Raw genomic sequence first — 25992 nt, 5'->3', positions numbered from 1 at the left:
GATAAGGTGTGTAAAGGCAACATATGATGTTCTCACATCACCACAGAACCTTCATCTATGAGTAGGAGAGGATCCGTGGTGTCCTTTGTGTTCATCGCCAGCTACATTAAGACACATTTTGACAGGATGTAAGGTGGGTCTTAGCCAAGGAGCAATATGACACACGAAGAAAAACATTCCTCCATCCAGGGGAGCAACCACCAAGAAAATGTATTAAAACCAAAACTCGTCTTGGACAACTGGAAGCTGCTAGACTGGAAAATGTTGGCAGATGTTGGACAACAGCTTATTTTCCCACCTTAGATTGCCACCACTAACCTTCGACCTGATATTGTCTTGTGGTCTTGATCAGCACAACTTGTTCACCTAGTAGAGTTAACAGTGCCATGGGAGGATGCTGTAGATGAGGCGTATGAGAGTAAGAAACTGCGGTATGCTCAACTAGCCTCTGAAGCGGAACAGCGAGGATGGAGATTCCGGGTTTACCCAGTGGAAGTGGGTTGTTGAGGATTTGTGACACACTCTACAACCCGGTTTCTCAGAGACGTCGGATTCAATGGCCAAGAGTTGCGTCGCACAGTGAAGAACTTATCTGAAGCAGCAGAGAGAAGCAGCAACTGGCTGTGGTTGAGACAGAAAGATTCTGGCTGGGGATCTCAAGCACAATAGAAAGAAATGCTGATGTACAGGTAAGAAAGCTGGGCTGAGTTGAGTGGGGGAGAGAGCGGGTTATGCTAGGACACCAGAATCACTGTCGAGCCCTCTTAAGGTGTAGTGAGCTAGTTTACGAAACACCAAGGATGGAAATTGCCCACGAAGACCCCAGAGAAGTACCCTACTCAGCTCAGTACAGTTGTCATACTGATGTGCTAGGGAGGCCGCATGGTGGTTGATTTCTGGAGCCAGCATTGCAGCCGTTGTGTGTGCTGATGTGCCAGGGAGGCAATAAGCTGATCCCTGCAGCCAGCATTAAACGTCAGCCATCAACACCAGGCAGAAGGATATCTGCATCATCAGAGGGAAGGAAACACAGATGGATCATATTAGTTTACATTAAAATAAGCTATTTCTTAGTTGGTGCTTATGAGTCCAATCTCACAAGTTTTAACCACCCAGCTGCCCATTTATTTTGGCAATTTCCATGTTAAAAATGTTTTTTTTTTTTTTTTGTACAGATTTTTCATTCTTTGCCCTCAAATAAGCAATTTGGACAGTTTTCAAAACAGTATTTCAATAGAACTTAAATAACAACAATGTGTTTACAGTTGTAGCATTATAATATAGATTACAACATAACATCATTTTTTTTTCCCCCAACGGCAACATTATATAAGTATAAATAACATCATTTTTTTACAATGGCAGCATTATATTATTATTATTATTATTATTATTATTATTATTATTTATTTCTTAGCAGACGCCCTTATCCAGGGCGACTTACAATCGCAAGCAAATACAAATACATTCAAGTGTTACAATATAAGTCATACAATAAGAACAAGAAATACAATAATTCTCAAGTGTGACAAACCACAATTCGATAATACAGCAGATAATAGTGAAAGTTACATCAGGATATGATTAAGTAGTGATAGTTACATCAGGATATGATTAAGTACAAAATACTACAGATTAAACACTTGGGAGATTACAATATTCTGAGGTACAGGATTAAATGCAGTAAAATAGGGGGCAGATAAGAGCAAAATAAAGCATATTTAAATGAAGGGTGATAGTGTCCCAGGATACAACAGAGGAGTTCTACAGGTGCTGTTTGAAGAGGTGAGTCTTAAGGAGGCGCCGGAATGTGGTCAGGGACTGGGCAGTCCTGACATCTGTAGGAAGGTCGTTCCACCACTGCGGAGCAAGGGTGGAGAAGGAGCGGGCTCGGGAGGCAGGGGAGCGTAGCGGAGGTAGAGCCAGTCTTCTAGTGCAGGCGGAGCGGAGAGGTCGAGTGGGGGTGTAGGGAGAGATGAGGGTCTGGAGGTAGCTGGGTGCAGTCTGATCAAGGCATCTGTAGGCTAGTACAAGAGTCTTGAACTGGATGCGAGCGGTGATCGGGAGCCAGTGGAGCGAGCGGAGTAGTGGAGTAGCGTGGGCGAAGCGAGGTAGAGAGAACACCAGGCGAGCAGCAGAGTTCTGGATGAGCTGGAGCGGACGGGTGGCGGACGCAGGGAGGCCAGCCAGGAGGGAGTTGCAGTAGTATTATAATACTTGTGCAGGCATATCACTTTTTATAAATATTTTTGTGTGATAGATTTCAAAGCAGGCGCACTTCAAACCCTCATCAATGCTAACGTTTTCATCTAGCACATATACGTCAGAAAAAATGCTGAAAGACTCATGACTGCATGTTTAACCAGGGTGAGTGAACAAAACACGAAGAATGTCTGCCTGATTAACTAGGGTTCTTTGTAAGAGATAATGACGTGTCAGACCTGCCAACCATGAAAAATGTTTGAGTACCACCCTTGACGTGGACATAATACTAGGTAGGTCCGGGGGCAACAGACAGGCAAAGCGATTGATGAAGAACATGAGAGAGCGGGAGCTGACTGACTGCCTTTTGTGGATGTCTGCCACAGCTCATCTCCAAAAGGAAATTTCTGGATCATGTAGTCAGCAGCTGATGAGAAGAACTGCCTCGCATCCTTGTAAATCTGCCTTAGGTGTAGGCTCGTCTGGCTTTTGATGAAGCATTTCGTTTCATGACCCACTCCAAGTTCCTCATTGGAAACCTGGTTTTCCCTTTTGTTGTGGTTTGTGGGCTTCAAACCTCTTCCCACATTTTTTCATTCTGACAACAACTTGTTCTGGCTTGCAGAAGCACAGCAATATTTGTTGCAGTTGTTTCTCCAAAGTTGACAGCAGTGGACGCAGGGTTCTTCCTTCTGCAAAGCTTGGTTTCCTGTGTCAAAAATTAGTATAGCCCTCTTCAAAAATAGTGCATATACCTTGGACACTGGGTCTGACAGAAACTTGTGCACCTTCTCAGCCTGCAAAGTGGACTTGGCTGGAGCTGGCTTGGAAGCGGTCTTTGTAGCCTTTGCTGGTTTTGAAGAATTGACCTGTCCAGCAAAGAATGAAGTCAGAGGATCCCACTGCTCCAGGTGGCGGTTCACACACTGACCTAGAGAGGGTCACCTGGTGGAGCACAGCTTCAGAATCTTCAGGACATCAGCGTCACACATCTTCTGCACCTCACGCAGTGTTGCCTTCCTCTTGCTACTTTTTTCCCCAAGTAGTAGAAGATGGTGATTAGATGGTCTTCGATGCTGACTGACGGCTCCCTTGAGGCTCTCTCTGCAGCAGTGTGAATAAGGTGGCAAGCACAGCCAACCAAGTAAATGTGTGGGTGTTGACCTTTAATGAAGGCTGCCACTCCCTTTCCCAGGCCTTGCATCACAGCAGCATTGTCAGCTGTAAAGCTGACACAGTTAGCCCAGGGTGTCCCCCTCCTCCTCAGCTCATTATCCACCAGACTGAAGATCGCTCGGCCAGTGGACTCTCTACTTTCGACTCTCTTCAGCAGTAAAACAACAATTCTGTTGACACTGGCATCAAAGAATCTCACTACAATGGAGTACATCTTGATGTCATCAAAATCAGTACTACCATCTGTAGCAATACTAAAGGGGGATGTCTTCACTGTATCCATAATGCACTGTTCATCATGAGATGCCAATGTCTTCACAATATTGGAGGTTTAACTGTGTGCAAAACCATACTGCTTGCTGATGTTGCTGTCGGGGAACATCTTTTTGAACAAGAGTCCAGCGTGGTCTGCTACAGCTAATGGCAGGTTGTGCTGCACTAGGAAAGATGTGAACAGTGTCTCTGCCCGGATGGTCCTAAGGTCATGTGCTGGCAGGAACATTGTATTAATCTTAGGGACAGACGCTACAACACTTGCCAACTTCTTGTGTTTGGCCCCTTCTGCATGGCGTCTGCAGTCTGAAAAAAATGACAATTGTTTAACATAGATTATTTTATTTAAGAAACATTTTATACATTGTGTGTATGTAAACATTTGCATATATGTGACAGATAGCTCTGCTGATATCAACATCCAGTAATTAAACATACTTCACACTTTTGCTGAACAATGAATATACTTTACTCTTGTCATCAGAAGTATTAAATTACAAATCTACCATACAGCTACATTTTAAATTAAACTTTCATAAGATATTACATTGTTGTGGTGTTATGCTACTACATGGACACTAGAGGTCACTATTATTAATAATAGGCTGAAAAGGAACAACTGCATTGAGGTCATGGAGCAGTTACTGTTGACTTGACTACTAAGTTCAATAAAGTGATTCAATACTGTATACACCATTTCCTTCTTTTCACTTACGACTACACAACAATTGTTCGTGAAAAAATGCTTGTTTCATGTAAGGTTTGTGTTGTGTCTACAAACTTAAATAATAATATTCAGCTTCATCCGCTTGAGGGCGCTAGTAGAAAAGGAGATATGAAAATGTAACGAGTGTTGTAAAGATATAGTGCTAAGATGGCAGGAGAATAAAACATCTGTCTGCTTTTTCGTACTCCTGGCTCTGTCTAATTCTTACTTGCTCGGTCACTACAAATTGGCGACGAGGATGGCTACGGCTGCTGTTCCGCTACCTGTTTTATTTCTTCCATGTGTTGGGGAGCCTGCAATACCGTTCTCGACATGGATGAAGATGTTTGATAACTACCTACTTGTTATCAATGCTATGGGGGATGACTGGCCTGAGACAAGAAAACGTGCAGTCCTGCTTCACTGCTTGGGGACAGAAGGACAGCGGATCTTTTATACGTTGCCAGATACAGGTACGACGTATGATGACGCTGTTGCCACATTAAAAACCTACTTTAACCCTGTTGTGGTCGAACGACATAAATTCCGACAAAGGGCCCAGAGGCCTCAGGAAAGCATAGTACAATACATTGCTGCATTACGTGAACTTCTTGTTACTTGTGACTTTGCTGATAAGGCTGACGAAATGCTTCGGGATCAGATTGTTGAGAAGTCATCATGTACACGAATTCGCGAACAACTTTTGTTGGAACAAAACCTCACGTTACACAAAACCATACAACTAGCATGCCAGATTGAGTCCGCCTTAGAGCATGCTCAGTCAATCGTACCGGGGCGTCAGCAACCAGTGCAAATTATAAAGGCAAAACCTTACAAATATAAACATCGGGACAAGCAGTTCCATCATACACCAAATACAAGCACTGACTCTGCTTTAAAGCAAACTCAGCAATCTCGTGCTTGTTTCCGCTGTGGCTCTGCAAATCACCTGGCAAATGTTCCGGGGTGCCCTGCTCTGAAAGCTAAATGTAAGAACTGTGGTAAAACGGGACATCTTGCTCGAGTGTGCCATTCTGCCCAGAAACTCCCAGTGCATGAAGTGGAAGCTCCAGAGCTTACAGTTCTGTGCTTACATGACACCGCGCAAAGAAAAAATAAAATAGTGTGCACTATTACTATTCAAACGTCGGATGCAATCGCATACCCTATTGACCTTGTTGTTGACACTGGCGCTTCTGTATCAGTCCTGCCTGAAAGCCTTTACCTGCGTTACTTCAGTGACTCTCCCCTGACACCACCTACAGTGAAACTTGTCACCTACACAAAAACTAACTTACCGGTGCTCGGTTGTCTTTCCGCACAAGTACTGCACGATGATGTACCTGCTCCAGCAACTTTCTATATCGTCAAGCTAGGCACTCCCTTACTAGGCATGGACTTGGTAACTGCTTTACACTTACAAATTTCAGGGAATACAGTTCAGTCTTCCAAATCTACTTTGCCTGCACCTGTGTTACAGTTGTCTGCTTCCAGTTCCAGCAACCCTAAGACGGTGGGATGCGCGAAGGGCTTTGTGCACCGTGTTAAGATCCGTACTACCGTGACTCCTGTGCAACAAAAGTTATGCCGACTGCCGCTATCTGTCAGAAGCGCAGTCTCGGCTGAAATACAACGATTGGTTGATGATGACATCATAGAGAGTATTGATGCATCTACCTGGGTTTCACATATTGTGGTTACTCAAAAGAAATTTGGGGACATTCGGTTGTGTGTGGACTTACGTGAACCTAACAAGGCCATTATCATTGACAGCTACCCGCTTCCACACATTGAAGAACTGTTTTCTGAACTCCGAGGTGCCACTATCTTTTCTACTATTGATTTACAGAGTGCTTACCATCATGTTCTTTTGCATGAAGAGAGCTGTGACTTAACTGCGTTTATTACGCGTGAAGGACTGTTCAGGTACTGCCGTGTGCCCTACGGGTTAGCATCGGCTCCAGCTGCCTTTCAGAAAATGATGTCATTAATCCTGCAAGGACTTCCTGGAGTGCAAAATTACTTGGATGATATCATAATATACGGGGAATCGTCACTTGATCACGACCGTAACCTGCAGGCTGTTTTACAACGACTGAAAGAGTCAGGATTACAACTCAATGCTGAGAAATGTACTTTTCACCAGGACAGTCTCCGCTTTCTCGGTCATGTGATCACTGCAAACTGACTATTGCCCGACACTGAACATGTCGCTGCTATCCTTAATGCACCTGCCCCAACTGATGCATCTATACTACGTTCTTTTCTGGGACTTACCTCGTGGTACTCAAAATTCTTGCCGAATTATGCCACTGTGGTTGAAGCTATGCGTGCTTGTCTCAGAAAGGAGATGGAATTCGTATGGACTAATGATGCACAGCGCAGCTTTGAGCAAATTAAACACCTGATTGTGTACAGTTCCGCACTTGCTATTTTCGACTCTGCTTTGCAAACGTTAGTTTCTACCGATGCTTCCGACTACGGCTTGGGCGCAGTCTTAACTCAGATACACACGGATGGAACTGAACGTACAGTAGCGTTTGCTTCACGCACGCTTTCTGCTGCTGAACGCAAATACTCAACAGCTGAGAAAGAGGCGCTTGCTTGTGTTTGGGCAGTGGAAAAATGGAGAACGTACTTGTGGGGCAGCCGCTTTACTCTTCGCATGGATCATCAAGCTCTGACTACATTGCTCGCCACTAAAGGCACAGGACGCGCAGGAATGCGCATTGCCAGATGGTCGGCACGGTTGCTCTGCTTCAGCTATGACGTCATGTACTGTCCAGGTTCTCAGAATGCAACTGCTGACTGCCTCTCCAGACTACCTTTACCTGCTGCTCCTGATTCGGAACCGGACATAGAACCTGAATTCGTTGCTTTACTTTCCACTGTGCATAGTTCGCTCTCAGTCTCTGATTTTGCTTCGGCTTGTACAGCTTGCCCTGAACTGAGTGCTTTACGTAACCAGATTGTTAATTGAAATATTTAATATTAGTACAATCACTATAATAACATCTAAAATGGGAAATAAATTGTATGTCTTACCTGAAGCTCCTTGATGACTAATGTCAAAATCTTCTTACACCGTTCAAAAAGAATGGTGCTCTAGCTTGGACAGACACAGGCAGGCCACTTCTCGGTGTAGCTTTGATGAAAATTCTGTAGACTGTGTACACGCTTTTTCTTCTGTGGTGTAGCACCACCACTTCTTTCTTCATCCGCCATTCTCACTTCAAGGAAAATGCAGCAGGTGTGTTCATGTTTATGTTTAAAAATCAAATGAAACGTTGGAGTGAGTAAACCAAGAAATGTTCAACCAGAGTTTTTTTTGTTTGTTTGTTTATATTGAGCGCGTGACATTTATACTTCCTGCCTATGCGTGCGTGTTTAGAAAACGAAATAAATTATGATCAACATGCACACACAGTATTATGATTTACTATTATATATACATATAGATAGCCATGTGAGGGCTTATTTTGATAAAGTGCATCAAAAAGTAAGAGAAAGGAGGTTGAATTAAGTAGCTCCACAAATGTAAAATTAAGGTTAAACAGGCATTGATTTTCAATTGTTCTTCTACTGTATGTGTGTAATTGGATGCCTACCCAGATTCACGTAAAAATATTTGATTACTCGCTTTATTTGCGCAGTGCGATCGCTTTGCCATTACTCAAAAGCACACCTTGAACTTTGTAATAGTATAAAGCTATTTATAAATTTATCCCCTCATTTCAAACCAAGCACTAATCATGTATACTTTAACATTTGTTTGTTTGTTTGTTTGTTTATAAAAAAGGGTGCATTTACAAAGTTGGAATCAGCTTCAAATTTCAGTATAGACTGAGTATAGTTTAGAAACACATTAAACAAATGCACCTTAATTTCTGCGATAATATTGAATATTTGTATTCCAGTTAAAAATAAAAATTAACTCACAGATGCCGCTAATTCTTCTTTTTCCTTCATCATTTCCTCTCGTGCCGTCTCCTTGGCTTTGGTAATCTTCTCTTGTTCAGTAGCCAATTCCATTTGAAGTCGACCTTTTTGCCTCAGTATCTCTTTCTTCAACTGCTCACACTGGATCAAAGCCTAGAACAGAAAATTGTAATTCAGTCCGAATTAGGGGTACTAATCAGTTTATTTTCATGCACAGTATATCACTTGTCCCCTTTCTTTGTTATGAAACTCTTCATATGAAGAAATTATTATGAAGACTTCTCATCAAAACTTTTTACGAAGTATGAAACCATTAATGTTTACTGCACAACATTTTGTAATTAAACTTTATAGGAGTAAATTATACACTAACCGACCACTGGTCCTACATAAGTTGTGCGAGTTATGTGCAACTATTCAGCAACAAGCATGGGAACGTAAAATGACCTCTGTGACTTCACAAAAGGACATGACAGTTATTATTATTATTATTATTATTTATTTCTTAGCAGACGCCCTTATCCAGGGCGACTTACAATCGCAAGCAAATACAAATACATTCAAGTGTTACAATATAAGTCATACAATAAGAACAAGAAATACAATAATTCTCAAGTGTGACAAACCACAATTCAATAATACAGCAGATAATAGTGAAAGTTACATCAGGATATGATTAAGTAGTGATAGTTACATCAGGATATGATTAAGTACAAAATACTACAGATTAAACACTTGGGAGATTACAATATTCTGAGGTACAGGATTAAATGCAGTAAAATAGGGGGCAGATAAGAGCAAAATAAAGCATATTTAAATGAAGGGTGATAGTGTCCCAGGATACAACAGAGGAGTTCTACAGGTGCTGTTTGAAGTTGATTTGTTCAACCAGCTCATCCCTCAACGCAGTAGCTGCATGGACTAACATGTCCATCAAGATAATATCCTGGGTATTCGTGGAATGGCAATGCTTGTAGAAAACCAATTCCAGAATGCAAAACCCCAAAATGAGCCTGCAGATGTGGGCAAAGTAGTGTGACCATTAACAGATGCACCACAGTGGCACAATTCACAGAAACCTTCAACATTGGACAAGAAACACTTGCTTCCAGATGAACAATACATCAGTTATTAATTGTTGGCTTCTGTAGCAGTCAATTTTTGGGCTAGCCAGTGTAGAAAATGGCTGCATACCAACTGTAAAAACAACATCTCAAAGGTGTGTGGTCTGTGTCATTGATATAGCCAGAGGTTAAAACATAGTACTGCCATGAAAGGGTTAATTTATCTTGTACGATACCCACCATCAAACTAGACCTATAGAAACATGAGATATAGCTGTGTATTGAGTATGGGGCCAAAATCTCAAAGCATTAGGGGCCCTTATCATAAAAGTACTTGCCGACTGCCATAATAAAAAAAATTAGTTTAAAACTAACGAAAGTCGTCTATATTGCTATTCATGAAATGATCTGAGCAAATAGCAACTGTTGCAAAGCACTTTATGAATGAATATACAGTATTTCAACAACGAAAATCTGACTCTTTTGATGACATCAGCATTATTAATGTTCCCTGGGTGGCGTCAGTAGGTGCTGCAAAAAGAAAACCAGAATCCACTGACAGTAGCCTACTACCGAAACCCGAGTCTGCAGCTGCCAGTCACGGGCAGTTTGCAAAACCTGATTCCGATGCCCCTATCACGTCTGCCAAAAATTCAGGACATGTCATAATTTAGAAAAAAAAGTATTTTTTAAATAAATACTTTGTATTTCCATACGTACACATAAGATTACCATTCTTAACTGCAGAAAAAAGCACTGTAGGAGGACGTTTGAATGATACTGTAATTCTAGTAATAATAATAATAATAATAATAATAATAATAATAGTAAACCTCGCTTAAAGCATGGAATCAATCAGGGACGAGTTTATGTTTATGAATCAGTGAAAGTTTCATTCCGTATTGCACTGTACGCAAAATGGATCGTTTTGCGGTGCACGAAAAAAAAAGACTCCCTTTCGAACACTGATCGAGCCTCGCAGGTTAAAGAAATAAAAAGAAAAGGACCGCTGTCAGCCGCGGATCACGGCAAAGAAATGAATATTAAAATAACTGTCTCTTCTCAGTCTCTCACTTGCTCTCCACTTCACAGCGCTGTTTCAAAATGATTATGCCAGAGAATATGTTCTTGTGTGAGTATATATTTATGTTAAACATATGCCTTCACATAAAGCTACATATTATTATTATTTTTTTTTTTCAAAATTGGCAGTGTTAATCACGGGTATGTCATGTTACAGCATTTTGCTGTCACTTATGAATAGCAGGTTGACGTCAGGACTGATGAAAACCTTATGCTAATGAGTTTATCATTAACCTCGCTCAATTCGTTAAAAACACGCCTTCATAGACAAAAATCTTTGGGGCTTAACGACACATCTGAATTACCTGAATTATGAATAGCAACTGTCATTAAATAGGCGGCTATGGATGAAATCCAATGCACTCCTGTTTTCTCATTTCGACAGACGTTAACCCTTTATGAATAGACCCCCAGGTCTTAATCAACTGAAGTGAATGGTACCGTTACATTTTCTTCTAAGGAGTTTCCATAACACTAAAAATATGAAGTCTCCATCAGAAATAGTTTATGAGATATTAACAAATTAAATAGCTACGATTTACTCAATCCTGTATAATGCAGTAAACAAACATACAGTGGTAGTCATGGCCAGCTATAAAAATAGCAATGCATGTCGCGTTATGCTTCACAATAAAATTGACGTCAATGCGATATGCAATTTAGTTAACCTGTCCTGTATCTTCTGCACGATAGAGGTCATTATCGACTAGAAACTGGTCTGTCACAGACTACTACTGAAATACAATGATTCACCAGCAGGTGTCACACAGTGAGGATCAGGCCACTATAGAAGGCCATTTTCTAAAATGAAATACTACAAATTTAATTTAATTAAATCCAACGGATAACAGTACAGTAAATGTGAACCAATGCAAAGAAAATTCAATGTTTAATTTTCCAAATCCTGATCTTAATCAAAAACATACAAATAACCGAATATTTCAAACTGTTATGTTTAATATACTGTAGCTTTAATCCGATCGGTAAAAGAATAAATTATATACACACACATATATTATATATATATATATATATATATACACACACATACATACACATATATATATATATGTTAACTTGTGGTTCGGGGGGTGGAGTTAGGCCCCTCTGCATCCTATCATCAATTAAATTTACCTTATTTAGCTATCAGTCACCCCTATGTAGTTGTCTTGTTTTTTCATTTCATGTATCACTACAGACCCACGTCTAAACAGACTATTTGGAATACAGAAGAAAACTCACCCGCAGCAATTTTCTTTCTAGAATCAGGACATCTCCGATGGTGTCCCCTCTATCCAAATCCAGCAGATGAAATAGCTAAAGAAATCCACCCTGTACCCTGTCTTATCCTACCAAGATAGCGACTCTTCGACTCCGCACAACGCTGACCTTTCACATCAGCCACTGTGATGGTACAGTACTCGATCATGCTGCTACTGTATCCAATATTCTGACCCCTACAGAAATCTTCCTTCCTTTCCAGTGCGTCTTTTTAAAGATTGACACATTTACAGAATCTTGAAAGCTCTGTTCGTAAAGGCAGTGGCCTGGTCACGTGCCCCCCCAAGATTTCTTACAGGGAAAAAAAAAAAGTGCTGAAAAGATTTTTTTTTTTTGGTGGCCTCAATACACTTCAACCAGTACCGCTTTCAATTAGTATACACATGAACCGCCAATCACAATTGACTAATGACATGCTTGTTGTCTGCCAAAGCGCGCTTTTCAAATTTCTGTTTGTGATTGGGCGATTTACTGTCATTCGTGAGAAGTTCAACCTTGAACTCTTCTGATTGGACAATGCACACAGCTTTACACTTTACAGTCCAAACAGACGCGCAGCATGACACTGAGTGAGAGACGTGAAGTATAAGAAAAAAATAATTTAAAAAAATTAGCTATTTGTTTTGGTCGCCCTAATTTGTCTAAACGGCAGAAAACTGTTGATGAACCGCCTGAAGACAACAAGCTAGCAGCTACCACCGGCAGTCCTGCGCCAGTCAAACGGTAATTAAATTAGTCAGGATTTGTGAGATTAAATAAAGTGGTTTGCTTTGCTTTGAACACAAAATGTTAGTTATCAAAAATCAACAACCATAAGTACGAATGAAATTATATATAGTTATTTTATTTATTATCATAATGTGAAATTGAAATCTGATGCACATGTTAAAAGTTCAAATCCTTTGCTTTGTATTTCCTTTTTTGTTTTTAATCGGAAGTGTTCTAAAATGATTTTTTTAACTATTTTGCACAACAATGTATTTGGTTATTTCTGTTAAAAAAAAAAAAGTTCTTTATTTTTCGAAAATAAAACATCAATGCACGAATAAGAAATCAGGTTGCCAATTGCACCACTGTGATTACTCACCTTAAAAAAAGTTACCATTTCCATCCCCTCCTGGAAAAAAATCCTGGCTACGGCACTGCTGCCAGGGCTTATTATTTAAAAATAAAAATATATATTTTTATGTTTTTTGTAAAGACCCTTCACCGTTATATTTGTTCTCGTGTGAGACTTTCACTTTTTCAGTTAGCGAAAATATGTGCTAAAAACTGAGTGAATTTTATGTAGCCCTGTTAAAATGGCAAAACAGCTACATTTGGAGCTTTTTTCTACAACAAAAAAGCTAAACCACCAATGCCAGAGACATCAACAGAAACCGAACCTGAAATTCAGAATGTTATTAACAGCATGAGAGTGTGACAAGACTTCCATTTCAAACGCTCAGGTTAGTGCAGGTGCAGCTGTCTGTCGATAAGAGACCCTTGCCTGTAAAGTGTTGTTTGCAGCGCGTAGAACTGTTTATGACGAAAGATCTGGTAATGTTAGAAAGCTAGCTTAATGTTTACATAAAAATAGTTAAAAGCGGGCATCGGGTTTGAGCACGGTTTTGCTTCGTTAGTTCATTTTTTTGGGGGGGGGGGGGGCTGTGCCCCCTGTGCCCCTCCTGTTTTTTGCCACTGCGTTACAAGTTACAGTAGCGCAGATTATCTGTGGGTCCAAATCGCCAGTGCCATCCACAGGAGACAACAACGACCAGCCAACCTTTGCCAGCAGGCTGTAGCTGCACAGGAAGAGTGGCAGAACATCCCACATCCCAGAGGCTACTCAGGTCTATGCGTCAACGCTGCCAGGATTGTGTTAATGCTCAGAAAGGTCATGCCCGATACTAACTTTATAATGTTTTCATTTTGACATAATGAAAAGTTATCATGATTCTTTGGTTTGTATTTTTGTTCACTTTTTCTCTGATTTTGCTTGATATCTATGTTTAAAATATTTGATTAATTTGACCTGAGTGATGCATTTCTTTTGTACATCAGTATAGATTTCTATTGCATTGGAATCAAAGGGGGTGGGATTGTTTGCTAAAACTGTATTTTTAGGTTTTTATGTATTTATTTATTATTATTATTATTATTATTATTATTATTATATGTAGGCTAAGATACATTTTACAGTGAACCCTTAAAGGCATTTCCGTCAAAATGCCTCTTTGCCATGAATAGTATCAAGCACTATCTGTTTATGTTTTATTAAAATTAGGTTTTAAAAAGTTTACAAACTGACTTTCTGACAGATAAGGATCTATTGCAGCGTACCAAATGTAGTCCACTTGATGCACCCAACAGAGGGATTTGGTGAGTTTGATCCACTTGCTTAGACTAAAGTTAGCACCATTGCTAACCACGATTGCAGTGAACCAAAAGTTGATTAGATCTTTGGGATCATCAGTTAAACTAGATCAAATTTAGTATTGATCAAATTTAGTATTGATTGCAGCTCACTAAACCAGACCCTGCAGTCACAAAAAGTTAGTCCTGTGAAGTTAGAGACTATGCTAGTCTGCTTGTTCTGATCTGTCCCCTTTTTCTCAACATTTGCTTGCAAATCTGTTTAATATGGGTTATACACATGAAAACTGTTCTTTACGTTCCTCACGTCTGTATCACATTACCCAGGAATAATGTATATATTAAATAACCTCTAATACAACCTTGCAGCCCTTATATAAGTTACCAGGGCAGCCGAGAGCCGTCATGGGCCCCGGGGAAGGATTACCATGTGCCCCACCCTCCATTATGATGTGTGTGTATTGCGATTACTTGATGATCAAACAAAATGGCAGCTTGAGTGATAAAGACAATAGATGGAATCATACAGTTAAACCCCGACAGATTGTAATATATATACAGGGTTTTTTTACAATTTATATCGTCTTGCAGTGTGTTTATAATGCTGTAGACTACTAGCCTACTGTTTTGAAATGAAATTACGACTAGATTATGCATACATATTTAAAGGTTCTGTAGCAGTAGTCACAGTCGACATTGGTTTTGTTTGTATTTTCTTTGCTGATCTGTCTTCAGTCTGTATTCATACCATAGGCACACAAAGACGTGTTGCTGTTATACACTATTCACAGAGACAAAAGCATGAAAAAAAAAATCTGATAAGAATATTTTCGAGCACTGCATAACCCTTAACCTGTGAAAGCATGTTGATGAATAATAACAAATGTGCTTGGTTTGCTTTACACATGCTGTTTTAAGTGGTACTGCTGTAACTAGGATACCTATTTAGTAAAAACATGCCCTTTGTGACCAAATGAGTTGGTTCAATTCAACCCAAATAATGTTCAAATTATACACATCGCTCACCCTTCTTTCCAGGGTCCAAGCTTCACTACAGTACAGAACGGAAAAATAACATTAAAGCGGACAGAGCAACTTAAACAACAAATCCACATCCAAATAAAAACTGTAAAATGCATTCACAGAGCAAGATTGAGGCATATACTGGCAAGTTATAAACACACATCCAATGTTTCTTAAATATTTAATTTCAAATATATGAATAGTATTTTGACAGTTCCTGCACTGCCGCGTACCTTAGACTACCACAGAAACACATCAGTTCAGTTCACAGTACTATAGAGTCTGTCGTGTAGTGTAGTTTTGTTTTAATGTGGTGGTGGGCGCTCTGTTCCTCCTCTCGAACACCCACACCGATGTCCGACCATTAGCAACAAATTAATCACTTAATTAATTTGGGAGATGGCCACCTTCTACACGAGGTTTTTAAATTGTGGGTGGGGCTTCCTATCTATGCTGCCAAACAAAACCTACGGCTCTTCGTCGTCACATATAAAAAAACAATAACACGGCTATGCCGTCACATTTATAAATACATATAAATAATAATAATAATAATAATCCAAAACATATATACAAGCAGGGCTTTGCCCTGCCCCTTTTTAATAATGTGCACGGCTCTCTCCTGCTGCCCTGCTACACTTGTTTTTTAAAATTTTGAAATGTTTGTTATTGATTGACCAGAATAATTACTTTTTTTGGCCTTCTCTGGGGCCTCCTCAGTGGGCCTGCAAGTCACCATAGTAATATTACTCTGCTTATCATACCTTCTCGTACATGCTTTACAGTGCTTTCGCACTGTGCTTTGTTATATATATTTTTTTCTTAAACTAGAACTTTTATTTTTCATCCTTGTGTTTTTCTTGGTAGACTGAGGGAGTTTATTTTAACTCTCATTTCGGTGTGCCGGTGCACCAAACGTTACTTGCATATTACTCAGGCATCGTAAAAGTTTAAAAGTACAGACCCGGTGCTTTCCAATGACGTATTCAGTGTTGGCAAGCGGTACTCCTAGATGGAGCTACGATTGCCTGAAGGTAAGCCTCTCATCATGTGACAGAGTTCACAGCTTAGGTTTTGTTTTGAGTCATTTTAGCAGCTAGAGGGAAAGGGGCAGAATCATTGTAAATCTTAGATTCTCAGCTTTCCAACAATAACCGCAAAAGCAGTTCAGAGAGAGATAGGGCAGCAGATGAGAGAGAGAGAGATCCATTGTGCCAGACAGGAACTACATTACAGCGTGGCACAGAAAGTAATGGACATGGCCTGAGCATGTAAAATTGTATATAGTTCTCTTCAGTGTTCCATATTCTGTTTTGTTAAAAAAAAAAAAAGTTGTGATTATGCATGGTTGGTAAAAGTGCCAATAAAACGGTTGTTTTTCACCCAATTTGCTTCTTTCTTTTCGTTTCATATTGAAGTTCAATGAGGCAGTGTTTTTTTTAGCCATCTATGATTACTATATATATATATATATATATATATATATATATATATATATATATATATATATATATCAGTGACCAAACATATGTTTTTTGGAAAAGCATTTATTTATTTATTTTTTATATACTGTATATTCTCATCTCTACCACATATAGTATGCCTGATCCTGTTGCAACTTACATGAAAGGAAATATTGTGGCCTTTCATTTGGTATGTTACATGCATGCAGCACAAACTACCCAGTAGTTAAACATACATAAATGAATACAGTGAAAAACAGGTGGAAATAGGGCTGAGTGTGTTAAAGATTAAATATTGTCCCTGTTTTTTACCTTTATAATACTGTTAAGCTATAACAATAAACCATGTTGAGTATAGATATTAAGAACAGAACAAATGGTGAATTTTCACTAAAATGTATCTTTCATGTCTTAGTATATTTTATTCTCAGGATTTCCCATGAACATTCTGCATATTATAAATTTCAGTTTGGAAGGGATTTTTTTTTTTGCATATTAAATTTAAAGAATTTAAAAGAAAACGCAACATACTACAAATACTGTAAATACAAATACCAAACAGCCTTAAAACAAGGAGGCTAGTATAAATCATTACATGTACGATATGTAATGTACACTACTTTACAGCATGTTTTGTGTAGATCTATGAGATAATGTAAATAATCAATTGTAAACCAGCCGGCACTCACGGTCGTTCGTTGCCCCCAAACAAAGCAAAACACAAAATAAACACCTAGCTCCTTGTTAGAGCACCGACTATACAGGCAGGTCCCTGACTAGCTTGCAGGACGTCTAAGCCGTTTACCTGCCAAACAAAATAAGCAAAAACTAAACCACACAGGTTTAACATACCACCAAAAGGTTTCACACTACCTTTCTTTGTTCGCCTGCACGCACTCCAAGCAGGCTCTTCACACAGCAGGTCCTGTACAGACTGACTGCACCTCTTAAATACCCTGCACCTGGTTCTAATTTATAATTACTACCAGGTGCAGGGGATAATTAACAATAAAACAATTAACCCAAATGTGCATAACCCCCCTCCCTGCTGTGTTACACAATATAAAAGTGTTAGGGGGCCGGGGGCCGGGTAATGTGGTCTAATTAAGCGATAGTGCCCGTCGATGATGGCTCTACCATGTGATAGTTGACCACGACAGGAGTTATGCATCCCAAGCCGAACACCCTGCAGCTCTCCTGGACCAGAGCTGACCACTCCTGATTTAATTGAACACTTTAACTTGCTAAATAAATCAACAGCTTGCATTCTTTAGAAACTCATGATTAAGGGTTAATTATAAAACCTGCTGAATTGTGGCTCTCCAGGACCAGGGTTGGCCACCCCTGTACTAGATGAATGTGAGAAAACCTCTGACTCATACCTGTGTTTTTTCCAGATTGGCTTCTTCTGCCATCTCCACAGCCTGTTTGACCTGTTGATAGGCGCTGGATTCTCTTTGTTGCATTTCACCCTGATTGCTCCTCTGGGAGGATAAAACAGCCATCAGTTCATCTCTTTCTCTAGATTAAATAACAAAGTGGATAATGTTAAGAGCTAAGGTGTGGAGGTCCTGTATAATTCATGTTTTACCGGTAACAGCTTCAAATTGATTGTGAAGTGTTACAAAAAACAATGAACCTTGTAGTGACTGATAAGGATACCAGTAACATAAATAAGAAAATTATAAATCATTAACGTGTAATAAGAAATGCTTTAAATACATTTCATAAAATCTTATCCTGGTTTACGTTGTGTATAATGGTTATTTTGTTGCTGGCTTTTGTTTTTCACACTTTTTTTTTTCACTTTGAGTCACACCTTGAAGCTTAATGAGTGTATTTGTACTATTCATGTCCCTTATTATTTGCAAGTAACAGACCCCACCTTACCACACAGTTTCCTACAGTGATGTACAGCATGAAATTGACTGTAGCAAGAAATAAAGGCGTCATCTGAATCAAAGTGAAATAAAACTAAACTAAAAGGACAGCTGTGGGGATATTATTATGGTAATAAGAGGTGCTGAAAACGATATGGTTATGAGGCTGTGTGGTGCAGTGGTTAAAGATAAGGGCTTGTAGCCAGGAGGTCCCTGGTTCAAATCCTGGCTCAGCCACTGACTCACTGTATGACCTTGTGCAAGTCAATTAACCTCCTTGTGCTCTGTCTTTCAAGTGAGACATTGTTGTAAGTGACTCTGCAGCTGATGCATAGTTCACACACCCTAGTCTCTGTAAGTTGCCTTGGATAAAGGCATCTGCTAAATAAACAATAATACGTTTAATTAACTTCTTATTTCTTCAGAATTTTCTGTACTGTGGTAAAGAAGCACCAGATGTCCAGTGTTCCTGCTTTTTATTAGCCTAGTAGCCTATATTGTGATGAAATGTTTACATGACCTATCAGATACAGTAAAACAGTGTGTAAGTGTTATGTATATTCTTCCTATGTGTTTTGTCAATGATAATATTTAAAATAAATATATTTTTATTTTCACTTTTGTTTGTTTGTAAAACACTTTGAGATGTTGCTTTTAAAAGGCACTATATAAATAAAGTTTATTATTATTATTATTATTATTATTATTATTATTATTATTATTATTATTATTATTATTATTATTATTATTATTATTAAATCCAGGGGTAGTCACCCCCCTCCCCTCTTTTAGCCAACCTCTCTGACTCTACCATGTCTCTACCCCTCTGCCATGAAAAACTGATTATCCCAGGATAACCAGGGATAAGTGCTTGATACAATCCTGGAGGTACAATATATGGAAATCTGCTCGCCAAATCAGAATGTCAGATTACATAAGATTATATTACTGTGTTGTTATCCTAAATCCAATTATATTATTTGCGTATAATTAGCTTAATGAGTTTAATTGGGTAACAATGACTCTTGAGGGGTTCTGTCATTGCCATAGTTAATTTACAGCTGGGTGTCCTGATGACTTATTCCAAACAGGCCCAGACACCTTTCATATGCCACTGACATGACCTTTATGGTCAAGTTGCTGTTTGCTCTAGGCTCTAAACAAGACAACACTGCACCAAATGTGCTTCAATTTAGCCCTTGAAAAGTAATTATAAGACACTTTGTATGAGCTCAGATTAACACAATCAAACCTGTTTACAACTATGGCTATAGGGCCATGCCATGAAAACATCATACTTATGGCCATAAAGGGACTGCCTAAAAGTGGCATTTATGTACAACCTTTTATCCAATGATTTCTTGCATACCCTAAGAGGTTCTATCTTGTTATTCTACCATCAATAGCTTTGAATTGAACATGCATACACTACAGCTACTTTGTTTTGGACAAAACCTTGTATGGTGGCTATAGAAGTACAAAAATGCAGAGTCAGTAGTTCATAAACAGCTTATTTTATACTACAAATTGGACTTACTTCCCCAAAGGCCTTGCTACAGATAAGACACCTTTAGATATATCAATGTAGTAATTAGCTTCAGAAGTCATTTAAATTACTTTTTTACATTTCAATTATTATTTTATGGTGTTCACAATCATTGTGAGTGCTTCTCCTAGGTGCTGGTCTGAAGAACCTTCCTCGTTCCATTCTATGTGTTATTTTCATAATCATCCAGGTTAAACTTTATTTTTTGTCTTGGAGTCCTTAAGGTCAGCTTCAGCCTCTGTCTCAGCTCAGCCTGAGCCTGGATATAAGGGCTTCTAGCATCAGCCTTGTAGGCCTGGCCTTGATCCAACACCGGGGTCTACAGTAATAGGAGATGACTTTCTTATGATGAACTCACATTGTTAATCTTTCTATTGCTTGCATATGTACATCTGCATGGGTCTGTGCCAAAACAGCTTCATGTTGGGCACACTTCAAACACAAGCCACCGACACGGTTCCCACTGGACATGGCTGCCACTGACTCCTGATGCCTTAGTCTTCCTTTCATTTCTTCACAGTCCTTCTGTGAAACTGCTAAATCTTTTCTAAAGGCAAAAACAAATTTAAAAAAAAACATTCATTTTTGAAAAAAGAAAAAAAAAAGAAAAAAAAAAAAAAAAAAATATATATATATATATATATATATATATATATATATATATATATATAATATAAATATATATATTGTATATATCACTTATAAAATAAATGGTGCACTTGAGTCTATGTGGTCCATGAGTAAATCTTGAGGTGATGCCTGAAAATTCACAACATTTTACAGCTTCTACCCATCTCCTAACAACCAAAATGTTAAAGCACTACTCTACAACATCTTAGCTGGTCAGGATCCAATTATTCCAGATATCATGAAATATGAATCGTGCCAGAATGAATCAGTCACTGCCAAAACATAACCAAACGCAGATATTTACAATTACATTGACTGACCAAGCGAAAACATTGGAGAATGTATGTAAAAAAATAATAAAAAAATAGTCTGCAATGCATGAAAATGTATGTGGTCATGTACCATGTAATGTGAATCACTAGACTTGCATGAGAGTTCGTGCAATTTTTCAGCAACAATGAGAAAGCAAAGAGAATTGACTTCTCAGGATCTCAGTGACTTCACAAGGCACCTGGCAGTGGGTGCCTGTGCAACTGGGTTGTTCCTCAATACAGAGGCTGAATTGTTACCAATGTGTCAAGGAAGACATTCTCCTGGGTCGTCTTGGACTGGCAAAGTTTGCAAATAAACACCACCCAAAATGGGTCATGACAGACAAGCATCAGTGGCCCTAATCATGTAAATTGAGATTGTATGAGCATTATAATGTTAACATAAGTTTCGATACTTCGATACGTGCTAGAGAACACCTAGCAGTATACAATAAAAGCATTACCTTTGCTGTGTCCTGTGTTGTCCAAACCACAGCAATATATTTTTCAACATCTGTTTTGATGTTTTTTTAGCAGTTGGAAATACATTGATATGCTTTTTCTTGAGTAACTACCAGGAGAAAGGGGATTTCTCTTATGATAAATTGAGTGTATCCAGTTCAAGCTCCCTCTTGCAACGATACTGGAACTCTAACTGAAATTAATAGCTTTTGTTGGAACAGAAAAATAATACTGTTGCAGGATGAAGTATGATCCAGAAAGACTATGACGCTCATTAGACAAATGTTCTCTCTCCTAGCGAAAGCTCTTAAGTAAAAGTTGAGAAATGCATTTCCATCTTGTTTATAACCCATGTCAATATCAAAACAAGTGGAACTATGTTGAAAAAAATATTGCTGCAAAATATGACATTATTACGACGTTAAATGCCAATATAACTGGACTTGTGCTCTGTGGCTGCTAGGTTACCTGCAACCAGCCTAATGCCGACAGAGATACCAGAGAGAGAGTCAATGGGGATGCGTTAGTGTAATAATTACATTCATTTGGCCTGATACCTTTTCTCCCACACAAGGATTTAGCTCAATACAAAACAGAAACATAATAGTTTAAGGGCAGGTGAGGCAGGAGAAGGGTTGTATGAATGACATTGAGCAGGTAGGACAGTACTCTTTGACTAAACTCAACTACACCAATCTTATACTAAAACAATACAAACTGGTGGCTGTGTCTATCATGTGTCATGTGAACAAAATATATAATTAAATTTGGACATGTTTTGATATGAACTCTTTATGTCTAAAGCATCAGGGGTGTTTATATGAATATTTCAATGAAATTATTTTCAAGGAAATCATGTTGCAAAGTGCACTTGCAGCTCTGAGCCTGGTAATGTTTATTTTTTATGACAAGGAGAGTGTTTTTTTTTAAACCCACCTCAATGACATCACCTGCGCTTCTAATGTTTCTGTTTTTGCTTGATAGAGTAGTTTTAACTTCTCCTGAGAGTCAATGGAAAAATTAAATAGAGTTACAGATGCATAACAACAAGTACAGTGTTCATTGTAATTGCATTGATTTTTCAGAAATGCTAGACACAGCACCAAGATAAGCCTAACCGTTTCTGCTAGGATTCTGCATGTGCGTTATTCAATGTTATATTAATGCAAATGTATAAAAATAGATATTTATTGTATATAATGTATTTGTTCAGGGACAAATATTTGAATATTCAGTAGCAAAATTACCATATTCGCATTCATTAATATAACAGAATTAATAGAGGACTGCATCAAAAATATATCATGCAAAGAAATCCAATTTATAATCTGTCTGAAATAAATAACACACAATGTACTAAATAAATACAGTAATTTTAGTTTATCACCATAAACAATACATTTCAGTTTATTAACAAGGAAGTGAAACGTCTAGAGGTGGTGTGTACAGTGGCAGCCAAAGCCAGCTATAAAAATGGTCAATGCGATATGCAGTTTAGTTAACCAGCCCTGCAACTTCTGCACAAGTGTTATCTGAATACAAACTGGTTTGTTACAGATTACTACTGAAATACAGCATTTCACCAGCAATTGATTCGGCTAAAATGTTGCCTAATAGTAAAAAGTATGTGCTGCTAAAATGGGTATGCGCACCAACAGCAAGCAGAGCAAATAAATAAATGTCCCGCTTCTCATCTGATGTTTCATTTTTTGTGTGTATTTACATAACCTACAGTAGTTACCTACACGTTCATCATTTATTTTCACTTACCGTGCAGCTGTGTGCACGTTTAAGACATGGGTGAATGGGTTTGTTGTCAACAACGCATTTCCCAAGGGTGACAAAAGTCGACAATGTACAGTAACAATTGAAATACAGGACAGCTAGCGAGTACAGTAATTAATTATATGTTATATATTATTCTGTTTATCTAGTTTAACTATTGTATGAAATTCGCTTTGCTGGTTACGCAGAACTAGCATTGCGTTCCCCCAAATTGTACTGCATTGTTCCAAGAATTAGTTTTATAAGAGTACTGAATCAGATGGCACAAAATCTGTGTTGGCACAAAAAGGCTGTGTGGTCCAGTGGTTAAAGAAACAGGATTGTGACCAGGAGGTTCCCGGTTCAAATCCCACCTCAGCCACTGACTCACTGTGTGACCCTGAGCAAGTCACTTAACCTCCTTGTGCTCCGTCTTTCGGGTGAGATGTAGTTGTAAGTGACTCTGCAGCTGATGCATAGTTCACACACCCTAGTCTCTGTAAGTCACCTTGGATAAAGGCGTCAGCTAAATAAATAAATAAATTGCTTCAGGAAACATGGAAAACATTTGCATGTATTTTGCAAACATTTTTAATACAATAGTAAATGTATCAACGAAAAGTATGCAGAACGGAAAGTAATAACTACCGTGTTAATTTCATTTTCACTTGATCTGTTTTGTGTTTTTATACTGTTTTGATGTCTAAAAAGTGCATTTAATTTATAATCCCGAAAGTTCACATTTATTAGTTTATTTAGCAGATGCCTTTATCCAAGGCGACTTACAGAGACTAGGGTGTGTGAACTATGCATCAGCTGCAGAGTCACTTACAATTACGTCTCATCCGAAAGACGGAGCACAAGGAGGTTAAGTGACTTGCTCAGGGTCACACAATGAGTCAGTGGCTGAGGTGGGATTTGAACCGGGAACCTCCTGGTTACAAGCCTTTTTCTTTAACCACTGGACCACACAGCCTCCTGAAACCATTGAAACCATGGCGATGAATACATTAGTATGCGCATGCCTCAAAGTTTGAGCATGACACAGGAAATTAATTTACAGAAATAACTGCTCGATGTGACAAGTTACTTGATGCTCACATGGAAATAAGGAACCATATTTACTAGGATGTCAAAAACATACAGAATGACCTGATTTCATACATTTCCTTTACTGTGCTGGAATAGATAAATGTGGATCTTCTTCCATTCATTCTGTGTCAACCACTCCAAAGCATGCCCCCTGCTGTGTGAATTGACTCAGATTCAATTGCTTTAGCTACTGTACATGCAAGCTCCAACTAGATTTTTTTCTGAATTCATTTTCTAACACTTTTCCTTAAAATCAAAATGGTGAATCTGAAATACTGACGTGTTTTGAAATATCAAAAGAAACAACTACGTAAATGTCACAAAACTGCAGCGGATCCCTGACATTCCAAGTATAAAGTAAACAAAACTTAAAAGCTGTTTATTTTCTTTAGCTACAGTGATATTAACCTTTTCATGCATGGCTACCTCATATGGGGACGGATACACAAAACTCTTTTAGTCTTCATATGAGGACATATGGGAAGACGCAAATGCATGATGCCATTTTCCCCAGGTACTGTCCAAATGTCCAAAATTACTTTTTTTCTGCTATTTTCAATATTTAATGCATGAAAGGGTTAGGTCAGATACAGTGCCAGGGAAGGAAATGAAAGTACAAAGAATTCCATATTCCATTTTTTTTTTTTTCTACATTTAACTACTCATGTGAGATGCAATCTTACTGAGAACACCCTCGGGATGAACAATTCACGTAACTGTCAGCTCTGTTTGAAATAAAATTAAGGGGGCCAGAATTAGGCTCAGGCAAGATATGAATTTGTAATTAACAGCTTTTTCTGAGTTTAATTATGAAACACAATCAGCTCACCTGATTAAAAATAAAACCTGAAAACTTCAAGCCCTACTTGTGAGTTTGCATTTACTTTTTCCAAAATACTTGTTTTATTTATTTTTAGCAATATGGACCTCTATTAATATGGAGCATAACACATTATTTTAAAATAAAATACAGTGCATGGTGGGATACTATCATATTCATTTCCACTGTTCATTGCGCTGCTAGAAACTGTAACCAAACTATTTTAATAGTGTGTGGACGGACGCATTAAGCCCAACTAAACATGAAAACTTCAGTGTGGACGCTTTGAGCTGGATTAATTATTACGGGTCTTGAGACTGGTTATGTAGTGTGGACAGGGCCTAAATCCACGGCGTTCCCTGCTGTTTTGCTTAATACATGTCCTGCTTTCTTTTGCCACCTGGTGGCAGGACTAATGAAGTGCAGATATTTCAATGATAGTTGGAAAAAACAGGATTGCAAAGCTGTGACATTTTTTGAGTTATCGCACTGCAACACTGTAATACTAAAGTACAATAAAAAATTAAAATAAACAAATAAATATGTAAAAATACATAAAAAGTGTGGAATCTCTTAAAACAATGGTTTAGGAGGTAATCAGGCGATAGGTGTTGGTTCACTGGTTCACTTTGGCTGCACACGTTTAGTATGTGGAATTGTATTACTCCAGTGATTAAGAAGAAAAAGATGCTGAGATGAGAATGACAGGTAATTAACTGCAGTACAAACCAGTTCCATTTGCCATTTCAGAGCCTCTGTCGGATTGTTGCATGCTAGAGGCTGCCTAGGAGCGGTTGGGGGCTGCTGCTGCTGCTGCCTGTGAGAGTGCTGTCTGCTATCCGGAGCTCTGGGGACAGTTCTTCCAGTCAGACAGGATTCTAGGGCATTTGTCTGGAACAGAATGCACCATTGTTCTAATTAA

At 38.7% G+C, this 25992-nt stretch overlaps 1 protein-coding gene across 3 annotated transcripts in view; it reads right to left on the bottom strand.

Annotated features, from left to right (window-relative positions):
- The window catches only part of LOC117402634 (serologically defined colon cancer antigen 8-like), a 154971-nt gene that overhangs the window by 121556 nt on the left and 7423 nt on the right, over nt 1-25992 (bottom strand). For 2 of the 3 annotated variants that reach the window (XM_034003971.3, XM_034003972.3), the window contains exons 6-10: nt 25800-25961; nt 22331-22395; nt 20350-20538; nt 17948-18086; nt 8297-8449 (exon numbers count right to left, since the gene is read on the bottom strand). In XM_034003971.3, the coding sequence (XP_033859862.3) occupies nt 8297-8449; nt 17948-18086; nt 20350-20538; nt 22331-22395; nt 25800-25961 (708 nt within the window). Of the gene's footprint in view, nt 1-8296; nt 8450-17947; nt 18087-20349; nt 20539-22330; nt 22396-25799; nt 25962-25992 lie in introns of those variants that run through there. The other variant, XM_034003973.3, reaches the window with a different exon arrangement.

This window comes from Acipenser ruthenus, chromosome 5 (assembly GCF_902713425.1).
Source record: "Acipenser ruthenus chromosome 5, fAciRut3.2 maternal haplotype, whole genome shotgun sequence".
Classification (NCBI taxonomy): domain Eukaryota; kingdom Metazoa; phylum Chordata; class Actinopteri; order Acipenseriformes; family Acipenseridae; genus Acipenser; species Acipenser ruthenus.
Note: the sequence above shows the minus strand (reverse complement) of the source record. Positions and strands in the feature narration are given on the sequence as shown.